Source organism: Myotis brandtii, unplaced genomic scaffold, assembly GCF_000412655.1.
Source record: "Myotis brandtii unplaced genomic scaffold, ASM41265v1 scaffold324, whole genome shotgun sequence".
Lineage (NCBI taxonomy): Eukaryota > Metazoa > Chordata > Mammalia > Chiroptera > Vespertilionidae > Myotis > Myotis brandtii.
In genome coordinates, this window is record NW_005362439.1 from 779694 (window position 1) to 796004 (window position 16311).

Genomic DNA, 16311 nt, shown 5'->3' on the forward strand with positions numbered 1-16311 from the left:
GTCAGGTTCTTATCCTTAGTTCTTAGAGACCAGGAGAAGGAGACTCCAAATAAAGCATTTTTGCTTTTATTTTGGTTTAATGTGTGAAAACTATGCTCTTTGAACAATTTAAATGAAAGGGGATGGCTTTTTTGTTTAACTATGTTGACCTTCAAAGTGTTAATTGCTGTAAAGTAAATACTCATTTCAATAGTTGATATTTAAAATTTTATGGTAATTTTTTCAAAAGTTTCTGGCTGGGTTTTGTTTTTTAAAGAAATAAAAGCAACTATTAAGCTTCCTTTTTCTAAATACCAAAGTGAGAGACTCAGATCTTGAAAAGAATACTTTTCTTCACAAAACCAGGACAGAATCATATAAGAACAAAGTGACAGGTTAAAATTAAAAGAGGTTATTTTTAAAAAGGAGCTCTATCAGCATTTTTAGAAGAAATGTACTGTGTGATATTTGACTTCTAATTAATTTTAGCTATCTTTCTCTTTGAAAGAAGAAGGGAGGAACGTTATGGAGGGTTACAAAAATATCTCTTTTGCTTTCCAAATTGATTTCAGTTCATGGTTATCCTGCATGGAAAATTGGTCAACTCTGGCCCAAGTCTTATTGGTAGTAATTTCATTTTTCAACCAACAAAGAGAAGAAGTAAGCTACCTCAAGAAAAAAAACAACAACTTGCTTTACTAAAAAATAACAGGGACATATTTTACATGATAAAAATATATAAGCCATAATCATAGGAATATTGCCTCATACATGAAACTATGAAGACTGTTTTAGCTCTGAGATATGATGGTTTATTAACCAGATTTCTAAAGCAAATGGATAAACCATTGTATCTTTTCTCTCCCTAAAGCCGTGTATCTAATCAGTGGGAAAATCCATCAGCCTCTAACAGAGTAGTGTCTCTGAGCTGCCTGCCTCCCACTCCTGCTGTTGCCTCTCTCCCTTAGGGCCTCTTCTCTAATGGGGCTCATGCAGCAGCTGCTATACCCTCTCCCTACCCCGCATCACTTTTTATAACAGGCCATGTGCCCTCTCCTCTGCCACTAGCATTTCGCAAGTGTGACCTTGTCACTTCCTAGCTTAATCGCCTCTGCTAAGTACTTATAACACTCAGGATGAAGTATAAGCTTATTTACAGGGCCCTGTGCTTAGAAGGCCCCGGACTTGATTAAATGCTCTGCTGTCAGCATCTGGAAATTCTTAATACTTTTTGGAGAGGGGGCTTGCCTTTTTATTTTGCAATAGGCCCCACAATTATGTAGCTGGCCCTGCTTGTTATCTCGGCACACACAACCTCCACCAGCTTTCTTCTACAGTTTTTTCTTCTCATTTCTCCCTGTGTACCACATACTCTATCCACAGGGATTCTTTCAACATGTTGCGCCTTTCCTCCACTTTCTGCCTTTGCCAAACTCCCCATTCTCTGAAAGGCTGATTGTTCCTCAAGGACTCAATGCAAATGTCACCTCTTATTTAAAATCCCACTCTGCAGGAATGAGCTGCTTTTTCTTTGCATGCTTTGTTCATATTTGTTAGAGCAACAGTTGGGTTCACACATAACTCCTTCACCAAAAGGTGTGGCTAAAAGTAGTATATCATGACCATTGATTCCATGGATGATCCTGTAATAAATAAATAAATAAATACATCACTTTTTAAAAGGCAGAGTTGGATGTGCATATCTTTATTTGAAAAAAGATATGCATCTGATGCAAAGAGGAAAGACTTAGTTATACAAATAATGCCTACCATAGCCTGTGCTATTTAGGGAAAAAGCAACTATATGTGATGTACTCATCTTTGTAGACATTGGTAGATATAAGAAAACATCTATCTGTATAAGACTCTACAGTTTCTTAAAGTACATTCTCATGTTCTATAACATGTAATCCTCATAAGAGCTCTGAAGGGTGGGTGTTATTTCTTATAGTAATAGTATTCCTGAAGGTTAAAAGACTTGAAGGAAGAGCCCTCAACCAACAAGTGATTGAGCTGGCACTCAAGTCCAGGGCTTCAAACTTCATGCCATGGTTTTTCAAACAAGCTTTGCGTCTTAGTCAACTTGAGCTGCAGTAACAAAATATCATAGTCTGGGTATCCTCAACAGCAGACATCTCACTAGAGGCCCAATGCATGAAATTTGTGCAGGGGCTCAGCCCCACCGCCGTGGCGGCTGCCTCTGCCTCAGCACCCGCCACTGAACCTTTGTCCAGAAGGTCGTCCTGGAGGATGTCTAGTCTAATTAGCATATTATGCTTTTATGATTATAGATATTTTTGGAGACTGGGAAGTCCTGGCAGATTCAGTTTCTGGTGAAGGCCCACTTTCTGGATTGTAGATGGCTGCCTTCTCACTATTTGCTCATATGGTCTTTCCTTGGTGCATGTGAGTGGGCAGAGAGCTCTCTCTGACTCCCTCTTATTATAAGGGCACTAATTCCATCATGAGGGCCTCACCTTCATGACTTCATCTAAGCCTAATTACCTCCCAAAGGCTGCACCTCCAAATACCATCACATTGAGGGTTAGGCCTTCAACATACAAATTTTAGAGAGACACAGACATTCAGTCCATAACACTCTGCTTCCATAGTATTAGCAAAATCATATTGGATCTTAACTATAGTAATGTGAGGAATGTTTTTTGCATTTTTCTCACCTCAAAAAATAAAATTCAGATGTTTCCATTGGCAGCCCCCCCCCCCCGCCCCCAAAGTGTAGAAAATATACATCCTTACTTGAAAATTTCTTCAAAGGTGCCTTGTCCAAGGGTCTACAGTGTCTGAAACAAGGGTAGAACTCGGGGCTTTCAAAAAGTGGGTCCTATTCATGCCCTATCAGTAGAACAGATTCACATGGTATAAGGTTTTTATTTATTACAGATGGTTGTTCTAGTTAAATAGGTTGTAATGAATAAAATATAATAACCTTGGCTTAAACAGCGGTTCTCAACCTGTGGGTCGCGACCCCTTTGGGGGTCGAACGACCCTTTCACAAGGGTCGCCTAAGACCATCGGAAAACACATATATAATTACATATTGTTTTTGTGATTAATCACTATGCTTTAATTATGTTCAATTTGTAACAATGAAATTGGGGGTCACCACAACATGAGGAACTGTATTAAAGGGTCGAGGCATTAGGAAGGTTGAGAACCACTGGCTTAAAAGAAAGAGCTACTTGGTTTGAGATGGAATCCTGATAATGCTATGATCAATTTTTTTATTTGACTGAAAGTGGGTCTCTTCATGAGATTAAAATTATCATTAATATATTTTCAAGGACAATGTAGAAAAGAAATGAAACATTATTTGTTTAGCATATCTGATCTTTATAATTAAATATGCCTTTAAAAATGGAGTCAGATAAATTATTCCCTCCTAGAGCACAATCACCTTTTCTCCAGAGCTACATAAGGGAGGTGTCTCACCCCAAGGAGTAGGGAGTGGAGGGAGATGGTAAAGCCTCTTTGAAATAAAGAAAATAAGAAAAAGAAGGAAGTGGAGAGAATTTTTGTTTGTTTTCTCCTTAAAGTTAGAAAAAGTACAAAAGACTCGTACTTTTTACATCTCTGACTATTGGAAAACATTTTCTACAAAAATGGAGGAGTTTTTAAAAGCATGCAGTATGTTTTTATAGTTATAAATAGATTTGAATGAATTTAGATTTAAGAAGATACAATTGGTAGGCATTAAATATAGGACTATTTCTCCAAGAGTCTCTCCTTTCTCCCTAATTATCTTTTTTCAGGACAGGGTAAAGAGAGAGGGGCCCATACCTTAAATACCTTTAACCAACATCTCCATACCCCTGAGTTAAGCTCCTGGATGGTTTCTGAGGTTTCTTATAATTCTAAAATGTTTCTATTTTTATGAGAACGATAGTGTCCTTGTAGGACAGATGGAAGAACTGAGTTGTTTCTCAATTTATCTTAATGCTTAAACATGCTTATAGCAAGTACTTTACGTTATATTGTATCTCACATAGACATCTCTTACCAGCAATGTAATTTTATTTCTATAGGGAAGAGTTCAAGAAGTATTGAGAAGATGATGTTAATAAGTCAGTCGTCTTGGCCTAGATGCATTTACTCAATCAACAAACATTGAGTGACCTCTGTTATATATGCCAAGCATTGTGCTAGGTGCTGGGAACACAGAGATGACAAAGAATGATCTATGTTTGTTAGGAAATAAGGGCTCTTTGAATAATAGAGTATGGTAAGCATTTAATAAGGTTATATGGAAGCTTTGTTTCTAGGAACACAGCCAACAGAGTAAATAGCTTAACCTTGGAGAAAATGGGAATTGTAAAAAATCAGTCCACAGAGGTGGTGGCACAATGTGAATCTTAAATGATGAAAGTTTTAATACGGAAAAGATGGAGAAGGGTAAATGTGACAAACTTTCATAATGGATAGTACCTAAAATTTAGGGGAAAAAATAGTTTATTTGGAGCAGATGTAGGGACAAATGAATTAATATATTATCGTTGGTTTTTATTAATAGAAAAATTGTAAATAATGCATGGGTTTATGTAGATTAGACCTCTTTTCTAGCATTCTCAGACCTAATATCCCTAGACATCAAAAGGGGAAATGAAGAAAGTCTTTCTAAGGCCTATAAAATTATTCTTAGAGAAAGACTTAGTATATGGTCCTCACTTCTGTTCCAGTCTTTTAGAGAAAGACTTAGATTTAAGCGATAGCAGTTTGTTGAGAAAAATGAAAATAATGATGACCAGACCAGAAATATGTTAAACTTAAAGCTATTCGGAATGTGTTCCTGACTTTTTTAGATTTGAACCTAAAAATATCTTAGTTTGAATACTGAGAGGTGTTTTATCAGCATCTTGAGACTACGTATGGGTGCAGTTCCTTTCTGTCAATTCCAGGCTTGACTTGGACCTAATTCAGGTCCTCTGAATAAAAATCAGCAATGTGACTGTAGGAGGGGGGCACCCATTCTTGCAGGTGATGGAGTGGCTTGAGAGAGTGAGGGCCTTCATTGTCATATAGCTCTATAGTAATGAATAATGTTTGCTTTCTGTAATTCCACAATTGTGGTTATGTGGTTTTCAGTGGTCTAGTAGATAAAAAGAGAATGAATGGTATCATCAGCCCGGCTATTTCTTAGCTTCATTCTCTACCATTTAAACCAGAGTTGATTTTTGCCTCCATTTCTAGTAAGTTGATTGCCTTGAACATCTCATGTCAATCATCAGAGTTGTGGGGTTTTTTGCTTCTTAGTTTTTGGTTTCAGCCACTAGGCTGAGAGACAGTGGGCCAAGACCATCTCAGAATGGGAGGGGGGCATGATTGTATTTGGCCACAACTGTAAGTAGCAGGATGCCAGCCCATCCAATTTCAAATACTGAATGGTTCAAATCAGTAGGAATAATTAGCAGCATTGAGTATCTTTGCGTAATGATGTGTAGTATTCTAATAGTGGAATTCTTTAGTTCTTTAATCTATTGAAGAATTTATAACCACATGATATTTGTGAGACATTGAGTAAATGCAGAGCCTGGAGGAATGCCACATTGTCGTTCTCCATAAATTTAATTGAAATGTTTCATGCAGTCCCAATAAAAACTGAGACTAAAAAAGTAAGGATAACCAATAAACTTTTGAAAAAGAGTAATAATAACAGAGACTTGCATTGTCAGAAATATTAAAACTTATCTTAAAGCTAGAATAATTAAAGCTAGGGTATTATGAAAGAACAGAAAAGTCTATAATAATAAAAGTATAATATGCTAATTAGGCCAGACCGCCAAACGACCTTCCAGACATCATTCCAGATGTCCTTCTGGATGAAGCCAAAGTGGCAGGGGCCAAGGCAGAGGTGGCTAGGGGCAATCAGGCAGGCAGGCGAGCAGTTAGGGGAGATTGGGTAGGCAGGCAGAGTGGTTAGGGTCAATCAGGCAGGCAGACGAGCAGTTAGGGGCAATCAGGCAGGCTGGCAAGCAGGGGTGATGAGGCAGGCAGGCAGGCGAGTGGTTAGGAGCCAGCGGTCTCGGATAGTGAGAGGGATGTCCGACTGCTAGACATTCCAGGCAGAGGGAGCAGCAAGAGCAAAAGCATTGAGTGTATTTGGAGACCACTGTGTGTTTAAGGAACTCCTCAGGGCCTCTGTGCTGGAACTGGGGAGCAACTGGGGGAGAAGTAGGTGGAGATAAGTTCAGAGAGAATTAGGTTGTTGCCCAAGACTTTGGCCCTTACTGTGAGTGAGATGGAACTCTGGGAGGTTTGTGAGGAGAGGAGGGTCATGAGCTGACCTACGTTAAAAAACGAGAACGCCTGAGGCAGTGAAGGTAAGTTAAGAGAAAAGCAGCAGTGTTAACTAGAATATGATTCACAGTAATCCAGGTATAAGTTCAAAATGTTAATTATCTTGAAGAACTTGCATCAGAAGCCATTTTGCTTATTCTAATGTGAACACAAAGAAAGAGTTTACTTTAGGGTTCTTATTAAATAACGTTTTTTTCCAAAAGCGTCTCTGAATTTTTTTTTTTAGCAGCATATCTATACCAGGCTGCAACATAAGTACATCCTATGAGACCTGGAAAAAATAAATTTGATTAAGGGGTTGTGAAGTGGCTTTTATTACTAGAGAGAAATTTTCCTAAATGTCAGTATATGGTGCTAGTATGGCAACATACTTTGGTTTTCTCAAAATAAAGAGATAAATTTCTCCTATTTTATAGTTAATAAAAGGTATTCTTCAGCTTCCTGATTTTGTCCTCCTCCCCACCCTCCCTTATGAATTGGTGCCTCTAATAAAAGATCTTTATTTACTTGTGGTAAATTCTGCGAACCATTTATAGTGAGACATGTTGGATCAGCTACATGAAATGACAGCTCTGTGTCTATCTGGCTCTCCATTACATGAGCACATGTAGTAACTCACTTATGTGGAATAGTAAGTATGCCTTTCACAGCAGACAAGATATTTGCCATACAGTTAATACCCTCTGGTTTATTCAGGGATTCCTACCTGTGGTCAATACTTTTTCACTGAGTCTAACCAAGAACCACAGCTCTTGTGAAGAGGCTCTTTAGTTTTAGACATAAATCCTTAGGTCAGGAGTGGAAGCTTCCTGGGTTAGTGCTGACACTCTGTGGTGCGCTAACTTGCCTGCGTGCGAATGGAGAATCATTTCGTTTAGAAACTGGATTTTTAAATGAATTCTCATCAGTTTCCAAAGATAAGCTTTCTTAGTCCACTGAACTTCACTGAGTGATATGAGTGTGGGATTACTTGAGGAGAGAAAGGGGAGACCAACTTTTATGGATTGCCTCCTGTATGCCAGTAGATAACACTTGAGCCTCACACAGAGACAAGGGATGTCAAAGTCATTTAGCAAGTAAGTGTGGAAATGAAATTGGTACCCATGTCTGGGTGACCTCACAGTCTATGCTATCTTCTCAAAAGGGCTCACTAGTGCAGGCAGGCGTAAACATTGTGGTTACATCAGATGAGTCCTGTTTTCCCAGGGTCTTATTTCGCAATGTTATTTCCATGAGCTCTGTTTGGAACTTCATGGTCTTGTGAAGTCTTTCTTGTGTCACTTTGTAGCTCTGTTACTGTTTTGTGTGGATTTTTAAATGTAGTGACTATTAACTATTAACCAAGCTTTTAAATTCCAATAGAATCCTATTACTTTTATTTTCATTTTAATAAGATGAACTTTTGTTTTAATATATCACACTTTAAAATACATTACAGCATAAAGACTTCTTCCTGAGATAATGAAGCATCAGTTTGCAATTAAAATCACAAAGCCAGTGATATTTAAAGAGTATATAACATTATGATGTGAATCGTGTTTTATTATTTGTACCTAAGGGTCTAAAAAGTAGTCATTGATTTTTGGAAAGAGAACTGATTAAGGAACATCCAGCCAACTCTGTGACAACACTAGAATTTTATTGTGAAATTATTGTGTTGCCTTTATATTATGTCTTAGATCGTCTCATGGTTGCCTAAAATTATCCTGGTCTAAATTTTATATCAAATTAGGGGGTAAAAAGAGTTTGGAAGGATAATGGCATTAAGTGCTTAATTGCCATATATTAATTCTCTCCCCATTTGTGTTTTCTCCCCAGGAGAAAAATTCAAAGTGGAAACAAAGACGATTGCTGCTGACTTTGCATCCGAAGATATATATGATAAAATTAAAACAAGCTTGGCAGGCCTTAAAATTGGTGTTTTAGGTTTGTATCTTTGCCACATTTACATATTCTTTTTGCATTTATTGTTTGATTTTTACTATGATTATATGTTTTCTTTTTGGAGGTTAGGTGCTCAGTTAATAAAACTAGTGAGTCAAAAATTATCTTATTAATACAATTGATTATTAGATTATATTAATCTATATTGACTTGAATCTTTGTATTTTTAGTTATATTTTAATGGCTATTCTTCATTTGGTTGTTTTCTCTGCTTGCTTTATTTCCAGTCTCTCATTCTCTGTATATATTTATATTTGTATCATAGTAATCCTTTAAGGTGAAGGATGCTGACCCATATTTATAGTTGAGAAATGAAGGCTTAGAAAAGCATTTCTCATTTATGTATGTCTCATTTATGTATGTATATTTTTGTTTTACACATATAAAGAATAAGATCTTATGCTCTCTAGCCCCAAACCAATTTTTAAAAATATTTTTATTTAGAGAGGAAGGGAGAGTGGGAGAGAGAGAAAAACATATCAATGATGAAAGAGAATCATTGATCTCCTGCCTCCTGAACACCCCCTACTAGGTGGGGATCGAGTCTGCAACCCAGGTATGTGCCCCGACCGGTAATCAAACCATGACCCCCTGGTTCATAGGTCAGTGCTTAACCACATTGCCATGCTGGCTGGGCCCCAACCAATTTTTGTCCCCTTGGGGGAGACATCACCCCAGTTGAAGATGTGGCTAAGAGAGCTTAGGGTCTTGCCTAAGGCCACATAAAGAATGAGTGACACAACTGGCATTTGTTTGTTTGTTTTTTAATCTAAGTCTGCTACTCTCTTTTGTCACACCTTGCTCTTATTACCAAAAACCATCATTTTTTGAGATATGGAAGTATTGTACTCTTATGAAAAATATTCGCCAGCTTTTAAGGAAAGAAAAAGGGCTTTGAAAAGTTATCCAGAATTCTTTGAGCCATTTCTGTGAAGATACAGGGTATGTAGTTCAGAAAAACTTTCCTCTGCTGAACCTCCTTATCTCCCTGCCTAAATTGGTGTGAACCTGGGAATTGCCATCATCTTCTTTATCCTATCTAATAAAGCGGAAATATGCTAATTGACCCTCACACCATCACAAAGATGGTGGCACCCACAGCCAATAAGAAGGAAATATGCTAATTGACTGCCCAGCCCTCAAAGATGGCAGCACCCACAGCCAATAAGGAGGAAATATGCTCATTGACTGCCACGCCCTCAAAAATGGTGGCACCCACAGCCAATAAAGAGGGAATATGCTAATTACTGCCCCTCCCTCAAAGATGGCAGCGCCCACAGCCACAAGATGGCGGCGCCCAATCTCCTCAGCCCCGCCGGGGCGCCTGCCTCCAGAGTCCCCCAGTCCCCTCAGCCCTCCAGCTGCCCAGGGCTGGCCCGAGGCACAGGCAAGCCTCAGATGTTGGCTGCCCAGTCGCCCAGGACCAGCCCGAGGCACGGTAACCAGGGCTGGCTGAGGCTTGAACTGCCAGCAGTGGCAGCAGCAGAGGGATGATGGGGGCGTCGCCTTCCCCTAATCGCCTGGTCGCCTCCCGCCCCTGAGGACTCTCAGACTGTGAGAGGGGCCAGGCCGGGCTGAGGGACCCCCCCCCCCCTCCAATGCATGAATTTTCATGCACCAGGCCTCTAGTTGGACTATAAAAGGAGAAGAAACAAAGAGAAAGCTTTAAAAAAGTTTTCTAACATTTCTTTATTCACAACCTCACCTCCTTTCCTCATACTATAAAAGAATGGTCCCTCATATAATTTCTTGGTAATGCAATTTAAAAACAAGTTAAACTTATATAGCCCTACACAGTGTCTTAACCCTGGCTTAGCCATGCCATCTTTTTCAGCTCCTGCCTGGTCCATATCACACATCACCATGCCCCACCTACCCACACTGCTACTGCCTCATTTATAGGAGAGCCAGTAGCAAAATATGAGTGAAGACACAGGTCTAGTTTTTGCCTTCTGTCTACATGTTCTTCTTGTGTCAATACTTATAATGTTGCCTGGAGTCTTTCATAATTCTTTTTTTCTCAGCTTAGATCTGGAACACCTGCAGCACCACTAACATCTGTAAAATTCTTGACTTTTTTAAACTCCCAAATCAGTAGCAGCTATGACTTATTAATTAGGATAGATACTGCCATAGTCCATCTTAATCCATTTCAAACTAGGCATGCTCTGAAGAATGAAGGCTGGCTTAGGCAGAGACATGGATTGAGGAGCTCTAATGAGCGGAGACACACCTTCAACTTGTGTTCTTGGAGAAAAAAATTTTCTTTCAGAAGTAGTTTCGTTAATCACAATTGTTCTTAGCTTTACATACATTTTAGCTGCTTTTCACTGGGTAACTTTGAACTATAAATACTTAGAGCCGCCCTGACCAGTTTGGCTCAGTGGATAGAGCGTCGGCCTGCGGACCGAAAGGTCCTGGGTTCGATTCCAGTCGAGGGCATGTACCTTGGTTTCGGGCATATCCCCAGTGGGGGGTGTGCAGGAGGCAGCTGATCGATGTTCCTCTCTCATCGATGTTTCTAACTCTCCCTCTCCCTTCCTCGCTGTAAAAAATCAATAAAATATATTTTTTTAAAAATACTTAGAGCCGATGCCCTTGAAGATGTAAAAGTTGGGCATCTGGTTGCTGTCGGACTGCAGGGTCAAAAAAGGCGTTCTTCATCTGTTCTTTCCTGACTCAATATATAGAAAGTCTACAGTATGAGTTTAGGCACAACAGACAGATCTGTTAAGGATGGGAATACAGGGCATGTGATTCTGAAGCATGTTTTCCCCACTTCTAGAATCCTAGGACTTGTGTCAATACATAAACATTGATATGTAGACATATGGACTGATGTTTTTCTAGGCCACATATGCTAATGGAACCATTGTTTCTGTAGTCCAGCTCCTTAGTAAATTGCAATAGCAGTTCATATTATATCTCCATTCATTCATTCATTCATTCATTCATCAATGAACTAGAGATTCAACAGTGAACAAGAAAGTGCCTGATATTATTGTAGTATAATGTTCTAATGGGAAAGATAACACTTTAAAGTTACACTATAATTAAATAATTCTGATTGAATACTTATTGAGACATACACACAACATTATTTTTGACTTCTACTTGGTTACAGATTAATAATAAAAATAATTATAGGTAATATTTACATAATCCTTTAAAGTTTATAGCAGCACTTTTGAATACATTATCTTATTAACTGGCTATCCATTTAATTTTCTTCCTCCTCTACCACACCTGTCTCCTTAATCATAAGCTTTGCATAATTATTATTGACAGTTGTTAGCAGATACCTTATACTTATGTACATTGCATTATAATTTTAGTTTGTCAAGATTTTTGAGAGAATTATAAAGACACCTTTATGAGCTAATTTTATCTTATTGCTAGGTCATATTTCAACTCTTATAGTGTGGGTACAGAACTTAGGGGCGGTACATTTTTTATGTTTTCTTTTTCTTATGATTACCTGGGTCTGTAGTTCCTTCACCTTCTTTCTTCCCTCTCTCATCCTCATCCAGATCATACATGCTCCCACCTCTGTCCAGTAAGGGGGAAAATAATCTTATTTTCCTACTTCTTTTTTTTTTTTAATGTATTTTATTGATTTTTTTACAGAGAGGAAGGGAAAGGGATAGAGAGTTAGAAACATCGATGAGAGAGAAACATCGATCAGCTACCTCCTGCACACTCCCCACTGAGGATGTGCCCGCAACCAAGGTACATGCCCTTGACCGGAATCGAACCTGGGACCCTTCAGTTCGTAAGCCGACGCTCTATCCACTGAGCCAAACCGGCCAGGGCTTATTTTCCTACTTCTTCTGATTAATGTCAATCTCCCCTGTCTAATATTCCCTTATTTTAGGGAATTGATTTCTGGTAAGATCTAGCAATCCATATTAAGTTACAGGAAGGAATTTTTTTCTACCGATTATTAACAAAACCAGTAATGATAAAAAGAAAAATAAATCACCACAGTACACTCCATTTGTTTGAATAACATTAACTACCGAAGTATAGTCAGTGCTTAATAAAGAAAATTAATATTTCCTGAACTACCAAGGAAAATGCTAAAGCCCTTTGTCATGTGAGAAACATTAAGTTTTCAATAAGATAAGTGGAAGGAAAACAGCCACAAATTGTGTGAATTCATACTGAAAGGTCACGGTAACTTGATAAGACTCTAAATGCATAAGGTTGAGGAGTTGGATTCTTAACGCTGTTATGTAAAATAAGTAAGCATCTGCTGTCTTCTCTCGGGCAAATGCCAGGAAACACAGAGTTGAGAAAGATTAAAAAATTTCAACTATTCAGAGAAAATGACATCAATATTGCTTTGAGTAAGCAAACAATTGGTTAACAAAATGGGACTGCTCTAATGCTTACTTGATTCCTCAAGAGACTCTCATGTGTGCTCCAAATTGGTTTGGAGGACTTTGCACAATGTATCGTGGGAGGCATAATTTACCAAGGCCAACGGAGTAGCCTTGGATTTCAAGTATGCCACAGATAATACTTATTTCAAATTACACTGCTATGAGTTTTTAACTTTTAAAAAAGTGACATTCTTTATTTTAGAATTAAAAATAGAAGGGTCTTCCTGGAAAAATATAGTTACTTAGTTTGTGATTCATTTAATAAGTAAATCAATCATAGCTTTTATTCCAACTTTTAATGCATCCTACCCACCCTAGACCAAGAATTTCCACACCAAATGCTGCGAAGGTCTTCTGCATCCCATACTGCCATTGTTTATATAAGTTATAGAAACCAGAGAGTCCATGGTGCAGACAGGGGGACTTGTGATGCCATGCTGGTGCTGGCTGAGTGTATTTAGGCCTATTTATTACTGTTAAAAAACAAAATTAAACCAAGTAAATGTGAAGCTCTAATTGGCCCTATTAAGGGATTCATGAATTGGGCAGCATCCCATCTAGCAACTAGAAGGGCATTCTGAGTGTTGTACAAAATGGAAGGTTTTTATAGAAGGAAGTGTGGGGCAAGGGAGCTATTAACAAAAGGAAAGAAAGGATTATGTATCTGTTTATACTTAAGTTTCCAAAGCTTCTTAACAAAAGACCCAAGGGTATTATTAGCTACTTGGGGGAAAGGACCAGTTAGCTTACAAATGGCAAATTCCCAGGTAATTAATTGGGATGGCTTTCTTAGAGTTCAGTCCCTAAAGTATCAAAGGGAGAAGAAATCGATGTAGGCCAAGGAGAGGGAGACACAGGTTGAGGAAACTGTCTCTACGTTCCCCCAAGGAAGGATATGTGCATACCAGGAAGTTATGCAGCTTCCCAGCCTCGATTGATGAGGGAAGTTACAGAGGGTTTAGAACTATGCAGAGCTGCAGGTTATCTTCTTGCCATTCTCAGAACTTTACTAATGAGAAATTAGTTTTAAATTGCCTTTTGAAATGTAAGTAGCTCTGAAAGAACCAATGTCATCTTCATTTATCTTACTGGAGGCCTGGTGCACAGATTCGTGCACGGGTGGGTCCCTCGGCCTGGCCGGCAATCAGGGCCGATTGGGCCAGCCGGCTGTGGGGAGGACCGGCTGTGGGGAGGGACCACAGGAGGTTGGCTGGCTGTGGGAGCGCACTGACCATCAGGGGGCTGCTCCTGTGTTGAGCATCTGCCCCCTGGTGTTCAGTGCATATCATAGCTACCGGCCAGTCCTGTCGTAATGATCGCTTAGGCTTTTCTATATATAGATTGGGATTAGTACATTCAGTTTATTACCTGTCTACTTGCTGGATCAGTCACCTTGAGGACATGACTATCTTAGTTAGTGAAAGACGTGGAAAAATTATTTTGAAATAGAAAAGAAGAGGCTTAAAGAGAAGATTATAGGGGTAGGTTAGTGATCAGTGAGATCCTTGAGGGGAGGAAAATAGAAGGGGAAAAAATAATTAGTTAAGAGAACAGCAAAGATAAACTTTATACTTTTGGAAGTAATCTCCTTCTCCATCCACTCTCTTTTTTTTTTTTTTTTCCTTCCCTGTAGCCCAGGCATAAAATGGCTCAGGCCCCAGAAGGGCAGAGGCTATTAGCCTAGTTACAGAGGAAAGGATTACAGGAGCATGATAGGATGCTTGTTTCCTGAGACCGTGGAGTATCTCTATTATACTGGGATATGATTTTTGTGCTTTCTAGAGGTTTAGGACACTTCTAAAACTTCGCTTTTGTAATGTAATCAAATTCTGACCCTGACCACCCAGAGTTAGTGTAGACTCCGTAAGTTCAGGGGCACAATCCCCAACAATACTGCCCTTACTTCTGATACTACCTACAAATTTGGAGCTCCCCAGGCCAAACACTGCACTTCTGACCAACTGATTACAAATTCAGGTTTAATATTTGCTGGAACTTCTTACAGAGCTTAAGAAAACAGCTTTCATATGAAGGATGCAAATCAAGATCAGTCCAATGAAGAGTCACAAGAGGGTTTGGAACACAGAGCTACTGGTCCTCTCCTTGTGGAGTCAGGACTCATCACACTCCCCTCACACTGATTGTTCACCAAGCAGACAGCTCCACTGAGCTTCAGTGTCCAGAGAGTCTGTTGAGTTTCATTCTGTAAGCATGACTCATTTCTCCAGTGACTGAACTCAGTTTGCAGCCCTGCTCCCTTTTGTAGAGATTGGGCTGGCTCAGAGCCCCAACCAACCCTCTAGTTACACAGTTGTTCTTCACCGTGACCATTCCTCATTCTGAATCATCTTGGTAGTATAAACTCTGGTGTGATCCACAGGCCCACCAGGAATAACAAAGACACTCCTGTTACCCTGGAAATTCCAAAGGTTTAGAACATCTATCCTAGGGATCTGACAAAGACCAAAAAAAAAATATGATACAGCAGCTCTCCTTTCCTATTTGTTGATTGATTCACTTAGTCAATCATATACTGATTCATTCAACAAGTAAAAGGTGACAGATTTGTAGAGAAACCAGAGTATCAACAAATAAAATTTCAGAGATAGAGCAGTAAATAAAACTAATATTGTTCCTGCTCTCATGGAAGTCAGCCATTGAACAAGTAATTGGGAGTATGTTGCATGTCATGAAAGAGTATGTTACTGAGAAAGCTAAGGGTGTTTAAGATGTTCTCTCTGAGAAAGTAATGTTTAAGTTGAGACCTGAAGGCTGATTAACCCTGGAAGGAGAGCTGTGGGAAGGGTTTCTGGGTAGAAAACAGAAAGTACAGAGCCCTAAGGAAAATGTGCTTGGCAATTTGGGGGAAGTGGTAGAGGACCTATAGATCTAGAGCATAGATTGCAGAGGAAGTGGCTGGAGTCTGGAGATGAAGCAGGGCCAGATCACAAAAAGGCTTAGAAAACCAGGTTTATTAGCTTTTGGACTTTATTGGAAGGACAATGTAGACACTGTAGAGCTTTAAGCAGTAAATTGACATCATAATAGAATTTTAGAGAAATCATTCTGACTCCCAAGTTGAAGCAGACAAGAATTGATAAAAGGAAACCAGTATGTCTATTTCAGCAGTGAAACATAATATAATGATGATTTCATATTAGGATGATGGCAATGGGAGTCGGATGACTGGAGAGATGTTTAGGAAGTAGAAACAGAACCAGAAAACAACAAGAAAGCCCACTGCATGGGAGAACATATTTGCCAATGTTATCTCCGATAAGGGTTTAATTTCCAACATTTACAGGGAACTCATACAACTTAACAAAAGGAAGATAAACAACCCAATCAAAAATGGGCAATGGACCTAAATAGATACATTTCGAAAGAGGACATAAGGAAGGCCAAGAGACATATGAAAACATGCTCAAAGTCACTAATCATCTGAGAGATACAAATCAAAAAACAACAATGAGATACCATCTCACATCTGTCAGAATGGCTATCAGCAACAAATCAACAAACGACAAGTGCTGGTGAGGATGTGGAGAAAAAGGAACCCTCATGTACTGCTGGTGGGAATGCAGACTGGTGCAGCCACTGTGGAAGACAGTATGGAGTTTCCTCAAAAAGTTAAAAATGGAATTCCCATTTGACCCAGTGATCCCACTTCTAGGAATATATCCCAAGAAAC

General features: G+C 39.1%; 1 protein-coding gene across 3 annotated transcripts in view; it reads left to right on the forward strand.

The window, feature by feature from the left end:
* The window catches only part of HSD17B12 (hydroxysteroid (17-beta) dehydrogenase 12), a 125878-nt gene that overhangs the window by 78282 nt on the left and 31285 nt on the right, over positions 1 to 16311 (forward strand). For all 3 annotated transcript variants that reach the window (XM_014543297.1, XM_005870738.1, XM_014543298.1), the window contains one exon: positions 8110 to 8217. In XM_014543297.1, the coding sequence (XP_014398783.1) occupies positions 8110 to 8217 (108 nt within the window). The remainder of the gene's footprint in view (positions 1 to 8109; positions 8218 to 16311) is intronic.